The sequence below is a fragment of the Dendrobium catenatum genome, unplaced genomic scaffold, assembly GCF_001605985.2.
Source record: "Dendrobium catenatum unplaced genomic scaffold, ASM160598v2 fragScaff_scaffold_726, whole genome shotgun sequence".
NCBI classification, from domain to species: domain Eukaryota; kingdom Viridiplantae; phylum Streptophyta; class Magnoliopsida; order Asparagales; family Orchidaceae; genus Dendrobium; species Dendrobium catenatum.
In genome coordinates, this window is record NW_021319188.1 from 101,794 (window position 1) to 129,322 (window position 27,529).

General features: G+C 32.3%; 1 protein-coding gene across 1 annotated transcript in view; it reads left to right on the forward strand.

Moving 5' to 3' along the window:
• LOC110098036 (CSC1-like protein RXW8) overlaps window positions 1-21,732 on the forward strand; it is a 37,189-nt gene extending 15,457 nt beyond the window's left edge. The window contains exons 3-12 of the mRNA XM_020824736.2: window positions 6,845-6,874; window positions 10,512-10,658; window positions 11,233-11,296; window positions 11,380-11,589; window positions 12,690-12,884; window positions 16,657-16,955; window positions 17,190-17,466; window positions 17,567-17,842; window positions 20,562-20,795; window positions 21,116-21,732. Of these exons, the coding sequence (XP_020680395.2) occupies window positions 6,845-6,874; window positions 10,512-10,658; window positions 11,233-11,296; window positions 11,380-11,589; window positions 12,690-12,884; window positions 16,657-16,955; window positions 17,190-17,466; window positions 17,567-17,842; window positions 20,562-20,795; window positions 21,116-21,400 (2,017 nt within the window). The 3' untranslated portion in view covers window positions 21,401-21,732. The remainder of the gene's footprint in view (window positions 1-6,844; window positions 6,875-10,511; window positions 10,659-11,232; window positions 11,297-11,379; window positions 11,590-12,689; window positions 12,885-16,656; window positions 16,956-17,189; window positions 17,467-17,566; window positions 17,843-20,561; window positions 20,796-21,115) is intronic.
• The last annotated feature ends 5,797 nt before the right edge of the window (window positions 21,733-27,529 follow it).

Genomic DNA, 27,529 nt, shown 5'->3' on the forward strand with positions numbered 1-27,529 from the left:
TGTGCTATTTCAAACCTTTTCATGATATCTAGCTAACTTTGTTGGTATTTCATGCAATTATATGTTATTTTTATGTTGAAGATTTAGTTTGGAAAGAATAACAAGTGATATCTATAACTATTATTATTATTATTATTATTATTATTATTATTATTATTGATTGCGCTTATGTTTAGTTGATCTATAATGACAAAAGAAAAACATGTTTGAAATTAATGAAATACGGTAAAGATATCAGAACTCCAACATTGCAAAGGAAGCAATTCCAATGCTACATCAATGCAAAGAGTGGCCAGTTTTAAAACTGTAATAAAATTTTGGAATTTTTAAAATAATTGTCATGTATAATTTTTTTTAAATACCTTTTTTTTTTGCAATAATTGAAGTTAATTTCGAGCAAATAAATGAAGCTAATTTCAACATTGGTGGTTTTGCAGCCAAGGTTTTATAGTGGTGCTCAGATATCAGCAGTTGTTTGATAATGGTTGTCGGGTAACAGTCTAATGATAATGATCAATAATGGAGATCTGATGATGTTGGTCGAGCAGTGAAGATCGATGGAGGTTGAGTGATGGTGGTCAGACAGCAGAGATGAGGCGACCATTCAATGATGGCAGTCGAGAGGAGTTCTTATATTGCCGATTGAGCAGTTATCCAATAGTGATGGTCGGACGCTGGTCTATTCGATAGTAGCACTTAGTTGGAGTTTCATGATTCTTGAAGCCTCTAAGTTCCTTGAATCCAAGCCAAGGGTTCCCTTCATGTAGAGAGTGTAAGCTTATTTATATATTTTTAGATAAACATGCTTCATAAATATACTTGAAATCTAGAACAATTTAAATTAAGACTCATATTGATTCCCTTGATCATAGAATCATTCGTTCAGTATTCAAATATTTAAATAATGTCAAAACTAAGCGATCTTGAGCTCATTGGATTCGTCTCATTGAAATGCTCAATTTGATTATTGATACGGCATTTTGTGTCTCTTATGAACGCTACACCCTCTCACTTATCTGATTGTGTGCTGGATCTTCGTACAACGCTAAGACGTTAAACTATATATTTCTCTACCGCCGCGAATATTCCAGGACGCAACAATTATAAGTGCAAATTTAGGAATATTTAAGCTTGGATCACTTTAGGCATGAGAAGTGATAGACCTCGACATATTTAAGAAATAATTCATTTTTGCCCTAAGTGCTTAATTTAGGCATATTTAGGCTTCTTTTGGGACGGCTTTTTTATTGCTTTCTAAAACAGAGTTTTAGTACAAATTTTTTTATTTTTTTATTAAAACTCCGTTTTAAAAAGCAATAAAAAAGCCGTCCCAAACGAAACCTTAAGCTTGGATCATATCACTTTTGGTGGTAAAAAAAGAAAAAAAAAATAAAAAAAAAATATCACTTTTGGTGGTGATAGAATTGGAGTCAAAATCATCTTTAGCTAAATTTTAAAATTTTTCTTGTCTTAATTTGCATGGAGTTCTAGCTCAATCATAATAATTTTCATGCGAAGTATAAATCAACTATTGTAAAATTTTAAAATAATTCGTTCAGTATTTAGAGTAGCAATAACTCTCCCAAAGGCTAATAAAGAAAAGAATTCAACTTTTGTGCCTTGAAAAATAAAACACTTTATTTACCGCATCTCCTCCACCTTTTGACATCCATTTTTTAAAACTCCTCTATCCAAATTATCTAAAAAACTCTGCCTACCACTAAACTATTAAAGAATTATATCCTTTGGCGATCTCAATTGGAGAAGTTTGTGAACCAACGTTTGCCAACGTTGCTTGTGCTCATTGGTCAATCTATTTTTTTACCAAAAGAGAAAAGATAGCAAAGAGAGTCAAAGAGTGCTTTAATAAAATATTAGTTAGGGATGTCGATCGGCAAGTTTCCCATATTGATATTGAAACGTCATCACAATTATTATTTTATATGTCAGCGAAAAAAAAAATTCAATGCGGCACCTAAAGACATTTGGACTTTACTCTTTGAACTCGCTTAAGTGTCTTTCGGTCACTGGGCTTTCTTTTCTTTTCTTTTCTTTTTTTACTGTAATGTAGTCTAAATGACGAAAAATTATTACATCCGGTGAAAATACTGAGCATACTGAGTGTACCGAGCCCGTTATATCAAGCACGGTACCGAACACTTTAGTGACGTAGTCTTTTGTTATTGGTTTCCGGATGCATTCAGTAACACGACGGAATCCGCGCTCCTAAATGACTATCTTGCCTTCTGTCTTCTCACTTTAACTTATAAAATATTTTAAGAAAATAAGTGTATAAATACCTTTCTCATATTTTATAATCTTTTGAATGATAGATAGCATATTCAAATAGAAAAACTCAATTATTTAAATAAAGTTAATAATATTCATCACAATATTTATTGAAAATGTTGCATTTAAGTCAAGTTATGTAATAAGTTCTAATAAATGTTGGGGGTAAAATGAGTTTTAGGTAGTAAAAAGGCTGTCCCAAACAAAGCATAACTCTTAATTTGTAGCTTTCTAATTATACATAGAACTCATTATGAATTACAAGTTAAGCATAAGTCCAAATGCGGCCTGTAAACTCATTCATGCTGATATAGGCACTTCAAAGATATATAACAGGTTCTTATTGAGATACCAGCTCAAAACAATCTGACCTCCTATGACCTCCTACGAGAAGGACTCAGCATTAAGAAAGGCAGTTGACCAACAAGCTGGTTGGCAATATTCCATGAACTCATGAGCATTCTCTCAACAAGGCAATGACCTGAATACTCGACTGGGTAGAATAGGCTAAGGAGTTGACACCTCCAATAGGATTCTCAAGAGAACTTTCTTAGGTTTATCAATATTCCCAACAATCAAAGGTATTTAGCCAATGGGCATGCTAACATATATGATCCAACTACAAAGAAGCACACACATCGGATCACTTTTTTGGTGATAGAATTGGAATCAAATTCATCTATAGCTAAATTTTAAAATTTTCTTATTTTAATTTGCATGGAGTTCTAGCTCAATCAAATTAATTTTCATGCGAAGTATCAGTCAACTATTGTAGAGTAGCAATAACTCTCCCAAAGGCTAATAAAAAAAAAAAAAAGAATTCAACTTTTGTTCCTAGAAAAATAAAACACTTTATTTACCGCATCTCCTCCACCTTTTGACATTCATTTTTTAAAACTCCTCTATCAAAATTATCTAAAAAACTCTGCCTACCACTAAACTATTAAAGAATTATAGCCATTGGCCATCTCAATTGGAGAAGTTTGTGAGCCACCGTTTGCCAGCGTTGCTTGTGCTCATTGGTCAATCTATTTTATTACCAAAAGAGAAATGGATGTCGGCAAGTTTTCCATATAGATATTGAAAAGTCCTCACAATTATTTTCTTATATGTCAGCGAAAAAAAAAATCAATGCGGCACCTAATTACATTAAGACATTTGGAGTTTACTCTTTGAACTCGTTTAAGTGTCTTTCGCTCGCAGGGCTTTCTTTTTTTTTTTTTTTCCACTGCAATGCAGTCTAAATGACTATCTTGCCTTCTGTCTTCTTACTTTAACTTATAAAATATTTTTAAAAAATAAGTGTTTAAATTCCTTTATTGTATTTTATAATCATCTGAATGATAGATAGCATATTCAAATAGATCAATTTAATTATTTAAATAAAGTTAATAATATTTATTACAATATTTACTGAAAATGTTGCATTTAAGTCAAGTTATGTAATAAGTTCTAATAAATGCTAGGTGTAAAATGAGTTTTAAAAAATAATAAAAAAGTTGTCCCAAACAAAACATAGCTCTTAATTTGTAGCTTTCTAATTATACATAGAACTCATAATGAATTACAAGTTAAGCACAAGTCCAAATGAAGCTTGTAAACTTGTTCATGATGATATAGGTACTTCAAAGGTATCTAACAGGTTCTCACTATGATACTTGTTCAAAACAATCTGACCTCCTATGAGAAACACTTAGCACTAAGAAAGGCGGTAGACCAACAAGCTGGTCGGTAGTTTCCATGAAGTCATAAGCATTCTCTCAACAAAGTAATGACCTGAATAATCGATTGTGCATAATAGGCTGAGGAGTTGGCACCTCCAATAGGATTCTCAAGAGAACTTTCTTAGGTTTATCAAAGTTTTAGGAATTAATCATCTCATCATGAATCCTTCATCCACAAATATCCCCTACAATTAAAGGTATTTAACTGATGTTGACTTCTCTAATCCAAGTACAAAGAAGCACACGCACCTCAAAGGTTATAACTATGATCTCTCAGGTATGGACAATCGTTAAGTCGTGACCTCTTTCTCCCAAGAAGACTAGGCCTTTCACTTCAAGAGGTTTAAACCTTTTATCAATTGACTCGTTATTTCGTCCAAAAAATTCAACCATCATATATATGGGGCCCATAGTACTAGCCCGTTGCACTAGCTTAATAAGACTAGTACAAAAGACTTGTCCTGAGATCAATGGACCTATTATATATAGAGATCAATATGAAAGTCAATCAGATAGACCACATATGCATGACACCCTATAATAAGTTATATCAGACATTGTGCTTTTTTTAACTTTCTTATCATCTACCCCTCTAAATTTTATAAATAAAAGGTGAAGATACATCTTTTGGGACTTTTGATTTCAAAAGGCTTTTTTATTTTGTGGCACTTGTGAACTTTTGGATCTTTGGAGCTTCTAGATCTTCTTATTTTTCTATGTTCCTTAGATTTCATATTATTCTCTCCAAGGACACATAGAGCTCTACTTGCCCAAACTCCACTCAATTCCCAAACTCATGTTTCGAGATTATCTATTAGTAAGGTCGGGTATCATCCAGAGACATTCAAATCCAACATCTTCAAAAAGTGTTTTGAGTGTGGATTGATGTTAGTGATTAGAATACAAGCACATTCAAATCCAACATCCTTAAAAGGTGCATTGAGTGTGGATTGATAACAATGACGAGAAGATAAGCACGTCTTGAAGAGCAAGACAACCCTCTGATACTTTTGTTAATGTACAAATGACATCATGTTAATCCTAATATATACTCAGATACCTAATTAGTAAAAGTGCATGTCCATGTATATAATGTTCATGTTTAAATAACATGTTCTAAAAAAAGCTAATCCTTATGTATGTCACTTGTATAAATAATTTCTATGTTTATGTTTTCTAAAGAGTAAAAGTTATTTTCTATTCAATTGAATTTAATATTTAAATTTTTTAATTAAATATTTTAAATATGGGTATTGACATCTACAATAAGAATTGGGATGCCCTGCAGAGCATATGAAGCTCACTTTATTGTTTATGAAATTTTCGAGAAGGCAAAGATTTAGTGGAGTAGAGTTTAATAAGGGCAGGATCATCAGAAGCATTACATTAAAGTATTTTGTAATCAAATTATTGTCTTTTGATGTATAGAATGAAGTTGGATTGGATTATCTAAATATAATTATTTTGGAAATAAAATTTGGATGTCTTCTTTATTATTTTAATTAAGACTGTCATGACACAACCAAGAGGGAAAAGTGAATTGGTTATTTAAAAAAAGAATTTTTGATTAAGTAAAAACATAATTTTTAGTAGAAGTAATTTTGAAAATAATAATATAACTTTAGAGTGAAAAGTACTAAGAATATTTTTTATTTTTATTACTGAGAGCAGTTGTAATTATGTAAAGAGAAATTTAAAAGAAAGATTTAGAGGAAAATATTTTTGTTATGTATTAAAATGTTATGAAGATTTATTTTTGAATTTTTTAAGTGCAATCACAACAATCTTTTGAATCACATATCTAAGCAATATAGAAAATGCTAGAAATCAAATACAAAAGTAAAAGAAATATAAACTGAGATTTTTTTAGTTGTTTGATCAACTTGACCTTACGTTCACTCCTCATGTTCCTCCTATTTGGAAATTCCATTAATAAGCACTCCTTTTTCCCTTAGTAAGGCATAAAAACTCTTCTCCATTCTCAAATGGAGAATGACTTTTACAAGCTCTTTCTCTCAAAAGGCCTAGACTCCCTCCTTCTACTTTCCAGCATAATGGAGATGGCTCCCTCTTTCTACTCCTTGCAATGGAGAACATATCGCTCCCATAGCCTCCTTGGCTAGTCATAAATCTTTCATCCAAAGACTTTCTTCCAAGAGCTCCCAAACCTAAACTTGGAGGATCAAGGTGCAAGCCAATGATGACAACCGTGTGAACTCCCTCACATAACCCTCGACTCCCTAAGGAACAACCTCTCAACCTCACGTTCTCTCTCCTAAGTGGATTAGACAAACTCTCTCAAGCACCGCTCTCCCTCTCCAAAGGACTCTCTCTCAGGGAAAAATAGCTCTAGTTACTTACTTTTTTCACACACAATTACTATGAAAAGAACCGGGATTAGCTTTTAAAATCAAATCCTATTTTTTAATTTTGAAATACTTATTGTATAGTACAAAGTTTGGATCATATTGTTTGATTAATTCAATACCTATTTTTGAGTTATGCTATATCAGATTGTACAACATGAATTGTACAATACAATCAATTAAATTAGACCAAGGATAATCTTAAACGAATAACTATTCACCCACCAAATGTTCTGTTAGATCACACTAGATGACTTGGATCATACAATGAGAATGTCAATCATGATTTTATCTTGATTCCATTGGTTGATTCTATGATCAAAATATGCAAGATTTTTACTATTCGTATAGTATGATCAAGATTATAAGATACAATTTGTTCAAATTTTAGATTTGCATCTTTTTAAAAATCCAAAATTTTGAGTGAGTATTTATCAAAATGATATATCATCATGTATGATCAAGGCTGTACAATACAAGGATTATTGTGTTCAGGTCGGTTAAGAGACGGAAATCTGGTTGTCTGGTTTACTTTAATGTTCAAGTTGGTGCTTTGATCGGTGCCTTAGCTTGACTTTGTGATGGTTTATGTTGCTTTTCCATGGTTCTGCTTTGGAACGGCTTAAACTGATAGATTTGGTCGAGAGGTATCAGGAATATGGTTATTTTTTTTTATTTCTACCGGATTTGGTTCGGAGTTGTTGAAACTAGGCTTAAGCCGTGGAAAAAATTGAAAACGTTGAAGCCAATCAAAACCACCAAAATTTTCTCAAAACTTCTGACTCCTAAACTCAACAGAAACTATCAAAACTCAGCTTAAAACTCATCCCCTTTACTATATTTATGATTTTCAAGTTTATGACAAAAACGAAAATTGAAGAAGTTGTTCATTTTATTTTAAAGGCTATAAATACAAAAATAAACCAGAAATCTGCTTCTTTGCTTTATTTGGATTTGAATTTGGTGTTTTGATTGGCGCCCTAGGTAATGTTTGTTACGCTTTATATTTTTGTTGTAAAGATTGTGTCTGTGAACATTTTTTAGTATTTTAAGTTTGGTTTATGTGTGTTATCACTGGAAATTGCTAAATAAGAAAGGTGATTTATGTAAGTAGTATATTCTCAGAATTAATGATATTCTCTTTTTAATTTTTTTTTAATGTTCTCTTTGTTTGCATATGTATTGGCCAATGTATTCATTTGATAATATAGAAGAAAAGCCTTCTTTCGAGCTTATTATCAAAGCTTGTATTCGACCGCATGCCTCCATTCATGTATCACCATCCTTGACTCTTGGTGGTCACTTGGTCAGTTTTGTTTACAAATTAGCTTGACCAATTTGGTTCGGTTAAAAATTTAGGAATTCAAACCAATGAAACTATTTTCTATGCCAAATTATACTGAATCAAACTTTACATTAGTTGATGAACCGAAATGCAATTAACTTTAATAATAAATCTAATTATGCTTAGCTTAAATACCATGTATTAAGAAGATAATAAACAATTTTTGCTAAAATTTAAAGTTATGGCATGTGGAGTAAATCATATCCACATTGATTATTATGCCACTTAGTTATTTATAGTTTACATGTTTAGTTGACTTAATATTTGAAGAAATTAGTGTAATTTTATTTATTTTTGATTAATTTAAAAAAAAATAAATCATTAACCAAAAGCCAAAAAAGTCAAAATAATAAATTATAACAAAATTGATACTTCACTAATTGAACCAAACTAACTAAATAAGGTTGATTCGATTCAATTTTTCAAATTTATCCAATCAATGCACACTCTTATCGCTAATCAAGTATGTGTTCGCTCACACGTCCCCTTAGTCGCTCTCGCAACTATGCACTCACCTTACACCCCACTCATAATCCCATACACATGATATGTACATACATAATCTCTGCCTTGCTCCCATCCCAATCCATGCTTGACCGCGCCATACCTTTCTGCTTGCTCCCACTGCGATCTATTTATTGCAAGTCTTAGTATATTAGTTTTTCAAGTTTTGCAATTAGCAAACTCTTTGAGATTGCTCCTTGATCGCCAACTAAGTTTTTTCACATAACCCACACACCTCTACTCCTTTTCTTGTGGGATTGTTGATTCACATCTCATTCATAGGTGTAATGCCTTCACCCTCCTCTGTGCTTGATTAACATCCTTTTTGTCCTTTTTTTAAGTTGGCATTTGTTGATGACTTCCACTACTATTATCAAAATCATTGGTACTAATTATTCACCATGGTCTTGTATTTTTAGTTTTCTTATGAGTTCTCTTAAGAAATTCATTCATTTGGATTTCCACCACCTAAATAGATAGGCGCTGCCAAATAGACCAAGTGAGAAGCTTTCAATCATATTAGTATTACATGGATGTTCAAATGCTTCAAGCCCTCTATTGTTTTTATTATGATGTTTAGGGAGTTGTGAAAGGGATGTGAGATTTTTTTCTCATTTCACTTACTTTTAGAACAATAACATATCTACAATATATACTCTCGACTTTGTTATCTTCTCCTTGTTATAGGGTGGCAAATCTTTTCATTGGTACTTTTACACTTTAAAAGGCTAATACAATGAACTTCTTAAATATTGTCTAACTACTTGGCAAAAACAAAACCAAAAGTTTCTTATTGGTCTTCATCGATCTGTACAATATATTCAAGCTCAAATAACTACGAACTTTATTGCCACCAATATCTTTAGCAATGTACCCCACATTCTTTAGGTCACTTAGTTACTTGCATTGTCTTCTTTTGGAGCAAGGAGCAGCTAGGGTACTTGTCTAAATAGTGGTGGCTTATTTCCACCTTGCCACAAAGAAGCAATTACTCATTTGCCTGCTTTTGGAAAAGTTGGCTACTCTCCAATCACTTAGTATGTCTCTACCATTGCTCTTATCAATTTGACTAGTACCGAATCTGATTTTGTTTCTCTTTCTTAGGGGGAATATGCTCAGTTATTTTAGCTTTCTTAGTTAATCACTTCATCCTCTCATATGATTTCTTCTTCTAGTTTAGCTTCCACAGCTTATTCTAGTACATGTTGGGTTTTAAACTCTGGTGTATCTTCTTATATGATAAGTAATTGACAATTGTTTTCATCACTTGCTGTGACATTCCTCTTACCTATCAGGTTGCTAATATGTCACTCTTTTTTATCTCTAGAAAATGGTCTATTCATTCTGCCTTCTTGACCTCAGATAATGTATTATATGCTCTATAGTTTCTTTTCAACCTTTCTTTTATACATTGCCTTGCTTAATCCCTCATTTGTTCATAGTTCTTGTGGTGTGGTTTTGATTGTGAAGAATGTGAATTTCTATTTGTTAGGGCTTGTATGGTTAGATGTTTTTAAAATGCATGCATATTAGAATGCAATGTAATTTGAGTACATGCATTTTTAAATACATGAATCATTTACTTGGATGAAAATCAAATGCATTGAAATATTTTGTGTTAGTTATGAAACATTACAAATGTGGCGGGTAGTGGTTGATGGAAGACAACAATGGCGGGTAGTGGTGGTAGTGATGGAGGGGACCATAATGAATTATTGTGGCAACGGGCTGGTGAGTGGTGGGTGGCGATTGTCTCAGGCAATGATGTGTGGTGGCATGACCTAGGTGGGCGGGTGGGCACCTATTGGAGTGGGAAAGGTGAGGTAGCGGGCTTCAAATTTTCTCTGCATTTGGAATTTTACCAATTGGTTGAATTCCAAATTTGTCAAAAATAGGCATTTCGTGTAGTCCAAATTCCCCACACAAATGGTTTATATTTGGTTAACTACAAACCGAACACTAGAAAAATACAAACCCCTGCATTTCTTTTACTTTACACTCATAATATTTACATCCAAACAACTCCTTAGAGAATGCTTAAAATATGTTAAGAACATGCATCTTTTTATGGCCATATTTAACCTCTATAGAAATGCTTTTCAATATTTTCATAAATGTATATTTTTAGATTTCCCTATTTATTTTGATTAGCTATCATGATTTTGCAGTGACATTTATTATTGGCTTAATTTAATTATGCTTACATGTTTATTTAAAATTAAATTAATGCTAAATCTTGAAGTTACTGACTAATATTTTTTTTTTCTTTGTTTGTTACTGCAGTATGCGCATCTTCTCTATTGCAGCAGTTGTTTGCATTTTTGGTGTACTACCTTTGAACTATTTTGGACAGGACATGGAACATGGTAATATTTCATCTGAATCATTAGAAGTATTTACCATCGGAAATGTTCAGAGTCACTCAAAATGGTAAATTCTACGATCACTTGTGTTTAGTTGAGCACTTTAGCGTTGTATGCAATACCTCACCAAATATAGGCTTCGTTTGGGATGATTTTCTTACTGCTTCTTAAAGCATCTTTCTATTATAAAAATAAATTTTTTTGTATTAGAAAGTTCTTTTAAAAAACAGTAAAAAAGCCGTCCCAAACGAAGCCATAGTTTTTCTTCCCTAATTGGCTTAAGCTTCTTTATCCACTGAACTCATACCTCTCAATTCCACAAAATTTTATTGCTCATTGTTTAACAGTTGCAAAGGACTGCACCCACTTAAGGTTTTTGCTACTTTTGGTGATGTCCAAGTAAAATGCTTGTTACAATAATTGGCTTTAGCTTCACTTTTATTGAGAACTACTAAGGCTATTTGGCATCATGTAAAATGCTTGTAACATTTGACCAACACTTTTTTTAGATTTGCATTAAATTTTCATGGCCTTTTAAGTGTGGTACTCCTGATCGTTTTTCTTTTTTTTTCGCTTTGCATACCTGATAAAAATGCTTCTCATTTATGAAGATTATGAACACAGATTTTTCTATAATGCAGGCTTTGGGTTCACTGCCTTGCATTGTATATTATCTCCTTCTCTGCTTGCATCCTTCTATATTTTGTGAGTAGTTTCTTCAACATGGTAAATTTTGTATTAGTACCTTAATTTTAGTACTAACAATTCCCGATTTTGTGTGATTCTAGCAATACAAGAGTATTGCGAGGTTGAGGCTGCTTCATATCACTCGATCACCTCCAAATCCAAGTCATTTTACCGTACTTATTCGAGCCATTCCAAAGTCAACAGGAGAAACATTTAGTGATTCTGTCAAGAATTTCTTCATAAAATATCATGCGTCAAGTTACCTATCTCATCAGATAATATATCGTGCTGGCAAATTCCATAAAATTATGGTACGGGATACTTTTTTTTCTTTTTAATTTCTTATTTGGCATGCATTTGAATATTTTTTAACTTTCCATATGATTACTGAACATTTATTTTAATAATTTAACTAATATATGTTAAATTCCTAATAAGTTCTTATGTTTTATGTCTGACTTAGACCTATGTATCTTCTCAAACCTTACAATTTACTATTTCTGCGAACAAGTTACTTGAGGCTCTTACCTTAAAAATCTTTTTAGGTTCTTGGAACCAAAGTGTCATCTTTTTAAAGATTTATCACATCATGTCTTGCTTGATGAGATTAACACAAAACCATCATAGTTATTTTTAGCTTAAGTTCAATTGGCCTTGGAGTATTTATTTATTTATTTATTGTCCATTTGAGCATTATTTCATCAAATAAGAGATCTTGTAAGGGATTGAGGGGCAGGGAGTCTGCTTAACAAAAAAATGAATGATCTGGAGGTTGGATTGTCCAACTTCATCTATGAAAAGCTCCCCACAACAATGAAATAGCTATGGAAGTACTTACAATTCTTTTCCTTGGTACACGCCGAATCTGCAATGGAGAAAAATGATTCATTTAGCTGACCTCACGTAGTGGGATGAAGGCTTAATGTTGTTATTGTTGTTGTTGCAAAGTAATGTGGTCAGATATAATGTTGCTGTGGATTATTTTTACATACATGGATTGATGTATGTACATATGTATGTGTTATATATATATATATATATATATATGTAAAGTTAATCATAATCAAGCCAACTTGACCTCAACTTCTATAGGGACCAGTTAAATTATAACTTCTGTGTATTTGCAAACACATCCGGTTTTAGCTGTGTGCAAACCCATTTGTGTAGATATAATTGTTGTTGTGGATTATTTTACATACATAAATTTATGTATTTACATGTATATATATCTATATATCCTTATTATCTCAGTATATCAATATTTGGGGCGTCTTAAAGGAAATGATTTATCTTTGCAATCATTAGGCATGCTTGATTTGTGAAAGAAATGAGTAATTAGCTGTTTTGTATTTGTTTCCTTCATGTTGCTTGCACATTACGATGATATGTTCTTTGAATTTTTATTATGCAGAACAATGCAAGGAAGGCTTACAAGAAGGTCACTCGGTTAAAGGGTGCCATAATTGATCAAAAGTGTATTCCATTTAGATACAGATGTGGAATTTGTGGAGGAACATCCAATTCGTTCCAGTTGTGTCATGATAAATTTGAGCTCGGTGATAAGAGAAGTGATCTCAACGGTTCAAATTCAAGTTCAAAAGAAAAGGTATTATCAGCACGCTAAGCATTAGTGTCTTCAGTGAAGTACCTATGGAACTTGTATTAGCTCTTAAGATTTTGATGCCATTGTTCTACTACATACAACAGAGGTCGTTTTCATGGTTTTGTTTGTCGCAAATGTCACTCAGGTACTAAAATGTGCACAAATGAATGAGATTAGCTTTGGAATGTTAATTAAATCACTCATCAGAAGCAAAAGGTCAAAAAGCTATGTGAATGCTTTTTTGTTTTAAAAAAAATAGAATTTTTGATGAAATGAAGAGTTAGTTACCATCATCATTGCCCTTATTCTGACTCTTTGTGGTTAGCTTAAAGTGGAAAGCTTTCAATCCAGCTCTGACTTCACCAACGTGAAACCAGTAGTTTTATTGTAATTTTATTCTTGTAAAATACAATAATAACAAGAGGATCAAGCCTTTATCCCTTCACCTGAGGTTGGGTACTTGAATTTTTTTTCTCCATTATGTTCTATTAAGAGTCAAATTTTCATTTAAATCTAATAAAAAAATATCATTTATAATATTTTCTAATGAAAAAATGCCATTGTGTTAATGCTAGGGCGTCCCCTGGAAGCGACGCGTTGTTTGGCCTGAATACAGTGACAAGTGTGCAAGGGCCGCTGCACCGGCGCCCTGGTGCAGTGTTAAATAGGCAAGGGTTCCCACATCAAGGACGGATGTGGGCAAAGAAGCTAGTCCATGAAACTAAAATTAGGATATGAACTTGGAATATAGGTTCTCTTACAGGAAAATTAATGGAATTAATATATATTATGGTTCATAGGAAGATAAATAATTTGTGCATTCAGAAAACTAAATGGGTTGGAGAGAAGGCTAAGGAAATTGATAGTTTAGGATTTAAACTTTGGTATACATGTAGGAGTCGTACTAGAAATAATGTAAGTATTATTATAGATAAGAGTTTGAATGATAATGTTATAAAAATTAATAGGATTGGTGATAGAATTATAGTTTTAAAGATTGTTGTTGATGATAGGATTGTTAATATTATAAGTGCTTATGCTCCTCAAGTAAGTTTGGATATGAGTTCTAAATTAAATTTTTTGAATGGCTTAGAAGAATTATTGCAAAAGATACCTCTAGAAGAAAGAGTTTTTATTGGAGGAGATTTAAATGGACATGTTGGCAGAGAGGTAGATGATTTTAAAAGCATTCATGGTGGCTATGATTTTGGAACAACAAATAAATGTGGCAATATCATATTAGATTTTTGTTTAGCTTATGACTTTTCAAGTGCTAATACCTTATTTAAGAAAAGAAATGAGCATCTCATCACTTATAAAAATGGTTATAGTACAACTCAGATTGACTATTTTCTTATAAGAAAATAGATCGTTTAGATTGTAAAAATTGTAAAGTTATTTCGAGTAAAAATTTATGTACCCAACATCAATTATTAGTTTTAGACTTTAAGATAAAGGGGCAGATAATAAAAAATAAAGTAAAACGATATTCTAGAATTAGATGGGGGCATTTAAAGAATATTAACAAAAATATTTTTGAAAGTTCAAGCCTTTATCCCACTACGTGCGGTCGGCTACATGAATCCTATTTCTCCAATATGACCTATTAAAAGTCAAATTCTCGTTTAAAATTTATCCATAACTCTATAAATTATCCTCATGAGAATTGAGTTATTCAATAGAGAGAATTAATGGAGCATAATTAAAACAAAAGAAAAAAAATAAAATTATTAAAAAAATCACAATAATTTAATGAGATTTGACCAAATTAACGAATGATTTTGAATATAACAGTACTTATAACTATTGAACAACTATTTAGTCAAAGAATAATATTTCTAATAAGGTATAGAACGACAAATCGCAAATTAAAATAAAATAAAATGTTACATATTTTAAACTTTAAATATTACCCATGAAAATAACATATAATTAAATAAATTAAATAAAAGGCGAGCAGCAGATCCCTTCCTCACCGGAGGTAGCGATTTATGTCGTGGCAACGCTAGGGTTTCCCGCCTCTTCTCCCTTTGATCCAGTCGCAGGTAACTGAATCCTCTATTTCGTCGTTCTTGTTGTTTCGTCTCCTTTACAGCGATCTGCGTGGAATTTTTTTGTTTTGAGAAGGATTTGTTTTGTGGATGAACGTTCTGATGCAACAACCTATGTCTTCAGCGGAATTGTTGTTTGAGCATTAGGTGGGGGTCGATGATTTGCTTATATTTCATTAGTTCGTTTTTTTTAGGAGGAATTAGGCCGTCTGAGTTTATCCTGATTGGAACTGTCATTGTCACATACTCTGAAGTGAGTGATCTTGGATGTTCTATTTAAATTATTGAAGAAGGTGAAATCAATGAATTTCAGGGCTATGTTAACCGTGAAAGAAAAGAATCAGATTTTGCCCTAAATTCGAGAGCTTTCCAATTCTATGGTGAAATGTAAAGAACTGGTTAAAAAAACGAAGGCTTTTGGTAGTTCGGTTCTGTAGGTTTGGTAGGGTTTTTTCTTTCTTTGTACATAATTGGTGGTTGCTATTTGATGAGCTTGAGTGATGTATGCATAGATTGAATTGGTAGATAGCAGTATTTTCTGTGCAGATTGGCCTCAAGTATTTGCACGTTTTTCTGGTTATGGTCCCGATGGAGCGTTTTGGATTTGATTTAGCAGATTGGATGTGGGTGCTTGGCTGTTTGGATTGCTTCATAATTGTTTGTTGTGTTGTGGGTGTGGCGAAATTGGTGTTGACTATGAGAAAGAATTCATTGGCTTCTTCTAAAATTTAGGAAACTAGTAAACTCCACTTTGAGCATTATTGGCAGATTAGACGTGTCCTTTAATCTTCTTGGATGCTATTGGATGAATATTGGCTTTACCCTTAGAGATATGATATGAAATGAGCATATCCGTGAAAAGGTTGGAGTAGCTCCAATATAAGATAAGATTAGAGAGAGTCGCCTTAGATGGTTTGGTCACATAAAACGGCGGCCTTCCAATGACCCGGTTAGGAGAGTAGAGGTATTAGATTTGACTTATGTTAAGAAAGATAGAGGCATACCTAAAAAGACTTGGTTAGAAAATATTAGAAATGACTTTTCTTTATTAGATTTAAACGAGAATTTGACCTTTAATAGGACACAATGGAGAAAAAGGATTCATGTAGCCGACCCCACGTAGTGGGATAAAGGCTTGATGTTGTTGTTTTTGTATAATATTTTCTAACCAAATTTTATTCTTGTAAAATATATATGCATGCGAAAATGTGCCAAGATGTCCCAAGAAGTTGAATTTCATGGTGTGGATGTGATGTATAAACGGTGTTGAGGGATTTAGAATATTTGTGTATATGGGTTGTGGTCTTAGGATAGAGAAACTTGTGAAATCAGCATTAAGCAATCATAGTGCTGATATATCTATTTATATATGTGTGCTTACATAATTTTTACTTATGCTGAAAGATTTCAGACGAGTTCTGTGGAGTCTAATTTTTTATGGCAGAAATCAACCTTGCACAATTTGTAATAGAAAGAAGCTCATCTAGGCCCTGCTTGTTGGCTAATATTAACATGTTTATTGCTATAATTCTTACTTCTGTTTAAGAAAACTTGATGCATGATTTCATTTTATTGTGCTTGTTTGTTGTGTTGTTCGTGAGTTTAAATTATACCCATATAATTATTATTTATTTCTATTTGTACTGTAGTCTTAATGTAATTATGCTTTATTATAGGCATTATTTATTCTCCGCTTTCAAGGTTGTTTTTTTATTTTCATGCAGGAATGTGGTGCTGCTTTTGTATTTTTCAGAACACGGTATGCTGCTGTTGTTACTTCAGAGATTCTTCAGTCATCAAATCCTATGTATTGGGTTACTGATCTAGCTCCTGAACCACATGATGTTTATTGGTCAAATCTTTGGATACCATACAGACAGCTTTGGTTCCGCAAGATAGCAATACTTATTGCCAGCATTGTTTTTATGATTTTGTTTCTCATTCCAGTCACTTTTGTGCAAGGTCTAACCCATTTGGATCAGTTGCAGAAAATATTCCCATTTCTGGATGGTTTATTAAAGAAGTATGGTATCACTCTGTTTCTGATCTTTGTTGAATTGACATGTTGATGGAATCTACCCTCAATGTTTCTTAGAATTTTGTTATTCATTTAATTTTATTTCTTGATTTTTGAATTCAAGTGGATTTGCTTTTCAGTTAACACAAGATTTGATTTTTCTTGCTGTGTTGACATATTTTTTGGCATTGAATATCCAAGCACTCCTATTAACAGCAATGCAATTCTTAATGCATGCAGGAAGTTTGCAAGCGAGATAATCTCAGGCTACCTCCCTAGTGTCATTTTGCAATTGTTCCTATATATTGTTCCACCCGTGATGCTGTTATTTTCTTCTGTTGAAGGGTCTATCTCACATAGTGCTAGGAAAAAGAGTGCCTGTTGGAAAGTGCTCTACTTTAATGTTTGGAATGTGTTCTTTGTAAATGTCTTCTCTGGATCAGTCATAAGCCAGATAAATGCCATATCTAGTCCAAAGGACATCCCAACTCAGCTTGCAAAAGCTGTGCCAAGTCAGGTGATTTCTTTGATAATGTTATTCTCATCAAATGTAATATTATTTACTACCCTTGTTTAAACTAAATTAGACATTAATCTTCAATTTGCTATTTTTGCAGGCTACCTTCTTTATCACTTATGTCCTAACCTCAGGTTGGGCAAGTTTATCATCTGAAGTTATGCAGCTCTTTGGCCTTATATGGAACTTTATAAAGAGGCATATATTAAGGTGGAAGGATGATCCAGCCTCTGTTCCAACATTTCCTTATCATACGGAAATTCCAAGGGTTCTTTTATTTGGGCTTCTTGGCTTCACCTGCTCCATACTAGCACCATTAATATTACCTTTCTTGCTAGTGTACTTCTTCCTTGGGTATGTTGTTTATCGCAATCAGGTGAGATCTTAGTACCTAGATTATGAATGCTTGTATTGTATTGCAAGAATAAGTAGATATACTTAAATTATTTATAGTTACATCGAGAAGTTCCTTAAGAGTTATATGTCATAAGCTAATACTAAAATTTAAAGTTTATATTTGCCGAAAATGCAAATTGTTTGCATTAAGTTTGTCACTTTGAATAAATTTTGTTTTTAATTTTTTTTTAGTATGAATTTTGTTTAGCTCATTGAGTTGGTATTTTCGTGCTTCTGATGGACGTAGCTTCTATCGCTTGATTTAGGTCTTGGATTTTAATTCTAAGGTTTTCTTGATGTTTCTCTGTAGCTAGATTTTGGCTGGTGTTTCTATGTTTAGCGGGGAATTTTAATTCTTTTGTTATGGTACTTCTATATTGCTATTCTTGTGGAACTTTCGTGATTATTCTTATTGCTATGGTGGCTTTTTGTCTTATTTTTGCAGCTTTTCAGTTTGTAAACCCAGTGGATTTCCTAAACCTTATCATATTTAGCATACAAAAACTATGACTATATTTTAGTTAGGTTTCTTGAATCTTATTCCTATCGTTGCTGTTCCTAAAAAAAATGTCAATTTCAACTTTTTGATGCATTTTCTCTACTTTTGGCCTTTTGTTTCTATGTTTTGTTTTTTGGTTAAATCCAACGATCAGTTGTCAAGCTCTTAAAATTGTGTCACAAGTTCAAAATAAGATGCTGTAACAGATTCAAAAAGGTTTTTGAAATTGTTATTGGAGGTTCACCAATGATCTGTTAATCACTTAAAGCTACCTCGGGCATTGTTTCGTTCACTATATACATGATTTTTGCTATCCGATTTGATCTTCTTGTTTTTTTTTTATTCGGCAAACCAATTCAATTTTCTGACTTATCCTTCACTAGACAAAAAGTATAATTTTCAAATCTAGATTGCTCGTACAACAATAATTCTTTTTTCTTTTGAGTTATTCGACATTGGATAATGAAGCTTGCTATTTTTCTTCTCCAAGATTGATTTAGCCTGCAGTTTTGAGATAGTTTCTCCTCCTTGCCGGGTCTAGTTAGTGTTTGGGAATCTTTTGAGAGCAATGAAAACTACGGCTATGGAGTTTGCTAGATATCAATTGGATTGGTTGTAGCACAAGATGACAATGATGAAAGGTGGGGCAACTGCTAGAATGATTGGTGAAGGTGGGGTGGGGAGGAGAGGGGAGGTGTGGAGTGGGGGGTGGGAAGATATAAAATGAATTTTAGGATAGATTGATGTGAATTTATTATAGAAAATTAAGCCTTTTATAAGAAGTTATAGTGGGCGATAACATATTATTCAATTTTGAACAAACTTATGAAAAGAAGAAGCCCTATTACCCATTTATTACGGGTGCAAACGAGTAGAGTCGAGCTCGAGTTCATTTAGTGTGGAAATAGCTCGAATAAGATGCTCGAACTCTACTCGTTTATTGGCTCGTTTGCTCGTTGGAGTGCTTTTTTCCAAGCTAGAATCATAACTCATTGAGCTCATTTTTAACAAAAATCCCTGATCGATGAGCAGGTACTCTGAACTTAGCTGAGACTTATGAGAATAATAATCATCATAATATTCATCGATTATTGACGGGCATACTACACTATTTAAAAATACCTAAGAAATGACTCATAAATGATAAAACCCATCAACAATATCTTGTATGAAACAAATGATGATCACAATATTCTCATTTTCTAGCAAAAAATACAACAAAATTCTAGGACACACAAAAATGCAATATTACATTTGCCTTTTTTTTCTTCTATCAAATCACCAAGAGACAAGGTTCTCTTCCAACAGATTCTCATCAACAACATTATAATTTATAATTGATTCTCATCAAGACATCAACACCTTCAACAGAAGCAAGAATCTCGTCCATTAGATTGAAAAGCATGAAGTTCACACTTTAACAGAAACATGAATAAAATTTTTAAGCAAGATCATTGTACCAAAGTCAACATGGTATAATAAAGTTTATACTTTACAACAAATCTAATATAACAAAGCTGCAAATGACCAAAATCTCCGTTATTTTTTTTACTTTGCTCATGTACAAGCACCTTCAAGTAGTGAATGTGTATTATGTGTGGAATTTGATTGTGTTGATCAATCGGGTTGTTCTATTGCCTCGGACCTCAAGTTTGTGATGCTTGTGAGGGGGTGCCTAGGAAATCTCTTACATTCTCTAATCATCATCCCCTTTTCTACAAGCAGGCAATGATCATCGCACAAAAGGGCCCCTTCTTAATTGTGTTGCGATTGCCTCTAAAAGTTGCCCAATGCATTGTTATCCCTCACTTTACTTCAATGTTTCATCAATTCAGCAATTCAATTTCTCTTTTTGCTGTTATGCTTTTAGTTTTCACTTTCTGATCCTCTCTACTACTACAAGATATGGTTAAATGGATACGCTTAGGCTTCAGGATTTCCCTGCCAAATAGAAGAGTGACTTATTATTGTTGAATTCTTATTTCCAGTTTGGGTTAATATTGGCCCTAAATGGTAGATAAAGGTGTCTTGGTGCTGTGTTTCTAGACATGTGAAAAAGCTAGGATGACTTGACAAATTTGTGCCTTTGGGAAAATAATAAAGAATTATTTTTTTTATTAGTAAAAGAAAACTTAGTTGTTGAGCTCTATTTTACTATTATTAGGTGTTTTTTGCTGATTGATTCTATGTATTTATGCAGATACTCAATGTTTATTGCTCAAAGTATGAGTCTGGAGGACAAATGTGGCCCATTGCACACAATGCAACGATTTTTTCCTTGGTACTAGCACAGATAATAGCTATTGGTGTGTTTGGGATAAAAGAATCCCCAACTTCATCAAGCTTCACCATTCCTCTTGTGATATTGACGCTTCTTTTCAACGAGTATTGCAGACAGCGCTTCTATCCCATCTTCCACAAGTTTTCTGCACAGGTTTGTTTGCTATCATTTTCACTTTATAGCTCAAGTAGAATTGCCTGTTTTCTGATACCAAAGCTACATTTTTCCTTTCATATTCTTTATTGTCTATTGTCTCAAGTTTATATAATTGTTGTGCCTTTGCAAACAACTGACATTAAAATCACTGTGATTTTTCTTTCATTCTGTGCGCTGAATGAAATTATTCATTAAAAAAAAGTTAACTTTACTCCATTTGCTAAATTTTATTTGACTTGAGTAGTGTTTTATGCAATGATGGTTATAGTCTATTCGCATGTTCTTCTTATGTTTGTTGAATTGGTTTGTGCAACTAGGACCTTATGGAGATGGATAGCGAAGATGAGCGATCCGGGAGGCTGGACGAAATCCTCGAGCAACTAAGTTCAGCCTACTGTCAGTTCCCAGCTGACACCACTGAACTATGCAATCGAGGAGAAAACTCAGTGGTAACTTCTCAAGTTGATGGTGAAAGTAGCTCTAAAGATGTTGTGAAGAATGGGGCACTTCACTCTACTTTAGGTGTCCTCCCAGTCTCCAGGTTAAAAGAAGCTCTTGCATCATTGAGTTTGTTGGTCACAATTGTGAATTCTCAAACGTAAAATTTCATATTGTTCATTATTTATCGTGTAAATGCCTTTTTTTTTTTGGTAAAATTCTATTTTTTGGGGGGGATTTTGGAAAGGGTTCCATCATGTATAATAATCTATAGAAGGTTGTCTTCATAAAGTCTTAGCCTTCTAAAAGAATGCAGGCGTTTTTCCCAGGCCTGTCTTTACAAGGATAGAAATCGGTTTGCCTCAATACAGAAGAAATTATACACTTCACGTTATTTTATGTAGTTTAAATCACGTGTCTGGTAAGAACTAGTTTATTGTAGAATGATATCTTGTAAATATAAAAAGTAAATGTGTAATGATCATAGTTTGCTATACATATTTGTGATTTATTTGTTTTATATTTTATTAGGAAAAAACTTCATTCTCTTTGTTAATTGTGGGGGCCCTCATTTCTCCTTTCTTTTGCTCTCTTTAAGGTAATTTCTAGTTTGAGAAGCTCCATGGGAGGATTAATTATTCTGTGCGGACATCGGACGGAGAAAACCATCTGAATTTGTTGCACTTTTACTGTCATTTGATGTGATGTTGTAAAATGATAGCAAATATTTAATATTTATTAAATAATTGAATATTTGTTGCGCTTTTATTAAGTATTTGTAAAAGCACAGTAAAAGGGCAGTAAAAATGCATTCATAATTGAATATTTGTTGTCTTTTTACCGCCCTTTTGCAAGAGGATAGCAAAAGAGAAGCAAAAGCATGTAAATCCAGATGGTTCTCTCTTTCTGGTGCCCGCACAAAATAATTTCTCCCATACAAGGGGATGACCGGTCCTCATCACTCTAAATACAATGGTGGCATTGAGAATACCTAAGAGGGCATGCCCTGGCCTTTCTAGCTAGGAAATTCCCCACCAGGATGTGGGTTCAAGACCTCAATGGTCGATTTTTTTAGGATGTTTAATTTGAAGGAATTTTAAGTTTATGCTTCAGTTGTTGTATATGGCCCAAAAAAATTGACGCAGCTCACCGCTCCTTCACATTTGTCACCCTCAATCCAGGCAAATTATTGGGTTCGGTCACTGGACGTGTTTGGAGTCCAATAAAAATACATCACATCACCTACTACTCGGTACTGAACAGTACCAAGCTATGTACTGCTCACTACTGAGCTCAGTACTGCTCGGTACTCAGTAGTTCACAATACTGAGGTCAGTACTGTGAATACCGAACGTAAGCTATGTCAGGTGTCCGAACCCAATAATCTCTCCTCAATCGACATGACTTTTGGAGGAGTAATTATTGTATCCGGACGCCGAACACGTCCAAAGATCAATAATAGAGCGCCACGTCACCTGGGTGCTCGGTATCGCTCGGTATTCGTATGGATTTCTGGTTTTTTGTCCGGACGTAATAACTTTTCCTTTTGGAGGGCATTAAGAGGAGTTATGGAATGAAAAATATATGCATAACCAAGGTGAAAGAATATGCCCCCTGAATTTTGGAGTCACAATGTAGGAACATAAACTCCCGTGTTCAGGGAACAAAGCCCATTAAGGCAAAGAGTCCAAAGTGACTACTTCACTCATATCAGATCATCATCAAAATACTATTATTATTGGATCACCGCCATCGAATCATCACTACTCAACCACTATCATTGGACCCATGATTTTTCATGTAAAAATCTAGTCTCTAATGTTTTTTTCATTTATTTATTTGTATGTCGGATCTTCATGTAAAACTATAATGTAAAACTCTTTTACTCTACTATCATGAATTTTCTAGCTTTCCAGATATTTGATCATAGAAATCTACTTCTTGATATAACTTTTTTTTAAATAATTTAAAATCATCGCCAAACAAAATTATACAAATTTTCTAAAATTAAAAATTGCAAAAAATATAAAAAAACCTAATTTTACCAATAACTACATGCATCCCAAATAAACTCTAATCCTAACCCATCTTAGCGCATCACTCATATCAATTATTCTATGTGTAATAGACCCTACAAGGAAAAACTTTATTTTGAAAAGAAAACATTATCTTCTTTACAATAATTTCTACAACTAAAGTTCCTTATAACAATTATAAAAATTATATATATAAAAAAAAAACTCACCAAACACATTGTTGTCAACCAAATCATGAAATAAAGAATCCTACTCATACTTGTTCAGTAGGTTATAGGTTCACTTGCCAACCACATCATCAAATAAAGCTTAAGCATATCTTACTTAATAATATATCCATCCTTCCTCTTCATCATCCTAATATCAATTTCTTGCAATTTTTCCTACAACAATAAAAGTATTTTTTTTTTTCTGAGTTAATTGAAGGTAAAGTTGGGAGGTTGCTTCTCAATTATAGACAACAAAGACTCTTACATTTCTTAATTTGACAATTTAACAAATTTGATTGATATAGTCAACTTCCCTCCTTTATTTATGTCATTGATGACATCAAAATATTATTTTTATATCATGAGAACCTTTTGGCAAATGTGGTCATTATTGCAAGTATAAAGTTCAATACCCATACTTGCAAGTGCATTTAAGGTTGGCTTTTCTCAACATAGAAGGAGAGTCAATAACTTCGTTTTAATTGAATCATTTTTATATTTTATATATTTACTATATTATTATTCATATATTTTACATAAGTTTGATTAATGATTAAATCAACTTGAAAGTCATTCATGCTCAATTAACATACAATTCTAATCTTCTATGTCATAATCAATTGTGTGATCTTAATTTTGAAGATAATGTAAAATGTTATATGTAAATATACATTCAATTGAAGTTATCTTATGGTCTAATTGTGATAGCTTTCTAAATGCTTTATTTTACAGACAACAATCATAATTTCAATTGACTATTGCGTTTTTATTACTTTCTCACTTATTTTAAAATTTGTTATGGTGGAAAGCTGCGTTTTCAAACCGAGTAGTTAAGGTTTCGTTTGGTTTAGCTTTTTACTACTGTTTAGGTGAAATTTTTGTACTAAAAAGCTAGCTGAAACGAAATCTAAGCTATTTTCCTTAGAACAATTTCACAATAAATTTTATAAAATTTGTAGCCGTCTTAAACACAAACCCTTAGTAAACATTATATTATTTATATGATCATACATAAATCTACATATGCATCGAAATTTGATTTTAAAATTAAATATTATAGCTTATCTTCATGTGCAAGGAGAACCTAAACCTACCTTATTCTTTACATAACAAGCTGGAGTTGTACAAAAGTCTGTATTTTTCTATGGAATCAACCAATATTATCAGAAGATTAATTAATGAGTTTAGTTTGGTTAAGCATTATTGGAAAATAAGCCCGACCAACGCAACAAACTGATATGTCAGCTTAACGAAACTTGTAAATATTAAATCAGAAGTCAACTTTTGTAAAGCAAATAAATGAGTAATTTAAAGCTCTTTCTCGGAACACAAATCAATTAATAATGCTTTGATGTGACTGCGTTTGTCCTTAAAGAGTAACATCACCACTCTCTTTCTCTCTCTCCCCCTACCAAAAACAATAGAAAAGATAACGACCATGACTGCATGTAAATAATACAAAGTGCATGTAAAAAAAAATTGTATACGCGCTAACCTCTTCATATTATTTTTTTTAAGGGCAATTTATATATATATGATGCTTAAAATTTTTTTATTTACATATCTAAGATTAAATTCTTAATATTTTTCTAATATAATACTTAGCTCTTTAAATAATATCAAAAATATTTTTTCTCATTTTTTTTTTCGTTAGGTTTCTATCACACGTCAACTCTTCTTTCTCTTGATCCCTCAATGCTTTTTCTAGACATATCTCATTGTGATCTCCTCACGTCTTCTTTGTCATTAGATGTCGTTGATCCCGTTAATGTTCTCCCTAGGGAGATCCTGTTCTTCCTCATTGAGATTTAGATTAAGATTTTTTTTACTAATAGTATTAAATGCATACAAGTAAAGGATACAAACAAGGAGTTTGAAGGTTTTAAATAAAAATTGAATGGTTTGGCATCCTTACCAATATGATTTTTAAAATCCTAAGATTGCACTACAGGAAAAACGCTGATTACCGGCGGTCATGACCGGCTGTTATATGACCGCGGGTAATACCGCCGGTTTTTGACGTTTTTCCTATACCAATTGGTGAATGGAGAGTTTTGGGCAGAAAGGAAGATGGAAGGATTCCTCATCCAAATGTTTCCAAAGAATGAAGAAGAAGAAAAAAACTGATCACTATAACCATCCAAATTAGTAGTAAATTGGTAGTTGCATTATGAAATGAATATCGACTCTATGGTATATGAATTATAATGTGTAAAATATAATTTTACGAGTTAGAAGTATTGAAAAACTATCAGTTATTTCATATAAATTATATTGTACAAAATATATTTTATTTTTAATAAATTATTTAATTAATTATACGAGATGTTGGCAGGCAGAGAGAGAACCTATAGGAAGATGGGGATCATATGTTTTATCACATAAATATGGACATTATCTTTAGCATAATATATAAATATATATTACTAATTAATTGATATATTATGTCTATATACTACCTTCACTAGAAAGTATAGAGACTCATTTGCCAACTAGAGAAACTTCGAGGATCATGTTTGGAGCAAGGTAACATGTGACTAAAAGAAAGGTTGAGTTCATGGTTGACCTATGTTTATGCTTTTTTTAGTTCAATAGGATGAATAGTTATTGTATTGTGTATATATATTATAATGGGTCTCATGTATCTTAAGCAAGTCTATTTTGATGTCATAGCACTACATAGCAAGCGATGGAGAATATGCTCAAGGAGAAGTTTATTGACACTTGAATCATTTTGTAGCACAAATAATCTAATAATTTTGTGAAAGACTCTATGTGGGAAGGCAACAACTATTATAGAGTGTGAAGATGAGGACAATAATGGAGATGCAACTCCATAATGGGGAGGAAATTAAAATTACTCCTTAATAGGGATGAACTTTTTTAGTTCTAGAAATAATTTGATGCTCAAAGTTTTTGAATCTATCATGTTTAATTTTATAATTTTATTATTAATCTTTATGCTATAATATGTGTTATTTCTGGACTTGTTTGTTTAATTATATAATTATATGCTTGATTAGCATTGGCATCTCATGAATCTTCAAAATTGTTATAAGTTTGTTATAGTTTGGCAAGATTTGCAATATAATTCAACAAGATAATTAAGGTAATAACAAATTACAATGGATATGTGACAAACTTGTAAAGGATTAGCGTTGCAAAAATAGTTTTTATTCTATCAAGAATTTTACTATGAAATCATAACTACCTTATCATAAAATAATCAACATTATTTATCATTAAAAAATTAGTGCATTAGATTGATGATAAAACAATCATAATAAAATTTGAATCATTTATGTCATTAGTTTTAATAATGTCAAAGCAAATGAATGATTTTGATTTACTTTTAAAGGTAATAGTATAAAAATCTATTTGATGGAAAATTGATACTTTACCCCAAGGATAAAAAAGCCCATCTCACACACAAGCACAAAAGAAAAGTCCATCTCTCTCTCTCTCTCTCTCTCTCTCTCTCTCTCTCTCTCTCTTTATATATAATGTATGTATTTCTTATCAACCTATCGATCCAGCATGTCTTTACTCAAATAGATTAACACTTACATATGAAACCCTTTCATGAGTAATAGTAAGATTGATTCAAAGAATAAAATAAAATGAATTTTATACCTATATATGCATTATAAAAATCCTTCATATATTTAGGATGTTCAAATGCCTAAACCGTCGAGTATAGGAATTTAAAATCCTAAATATTTAGACCAAGCACAACATACAAATTTTCTTAGGAATTTAAAATCATAAATATGTTATTGAATTCTACTTTTTGAAGTGAAAATGAATTATATTTAACTTATTAAAAGTTAGAAAATAATATTTTTTAGAAGTAAGAAAAATTAGATGGATCAATCTACGAGAATTTTACTTTGCACCTTCTCTTGGTTAGCTTATATCACTTTATATGACTTGAATTTCAAGTCATTTTCCATACACAAAGTTCAAATTTGATTTCTTATGAGTTAGGAAAACTATTTGATGCACATTATTTCATATTTTCATAAACACATAGATATACAAACAGGGG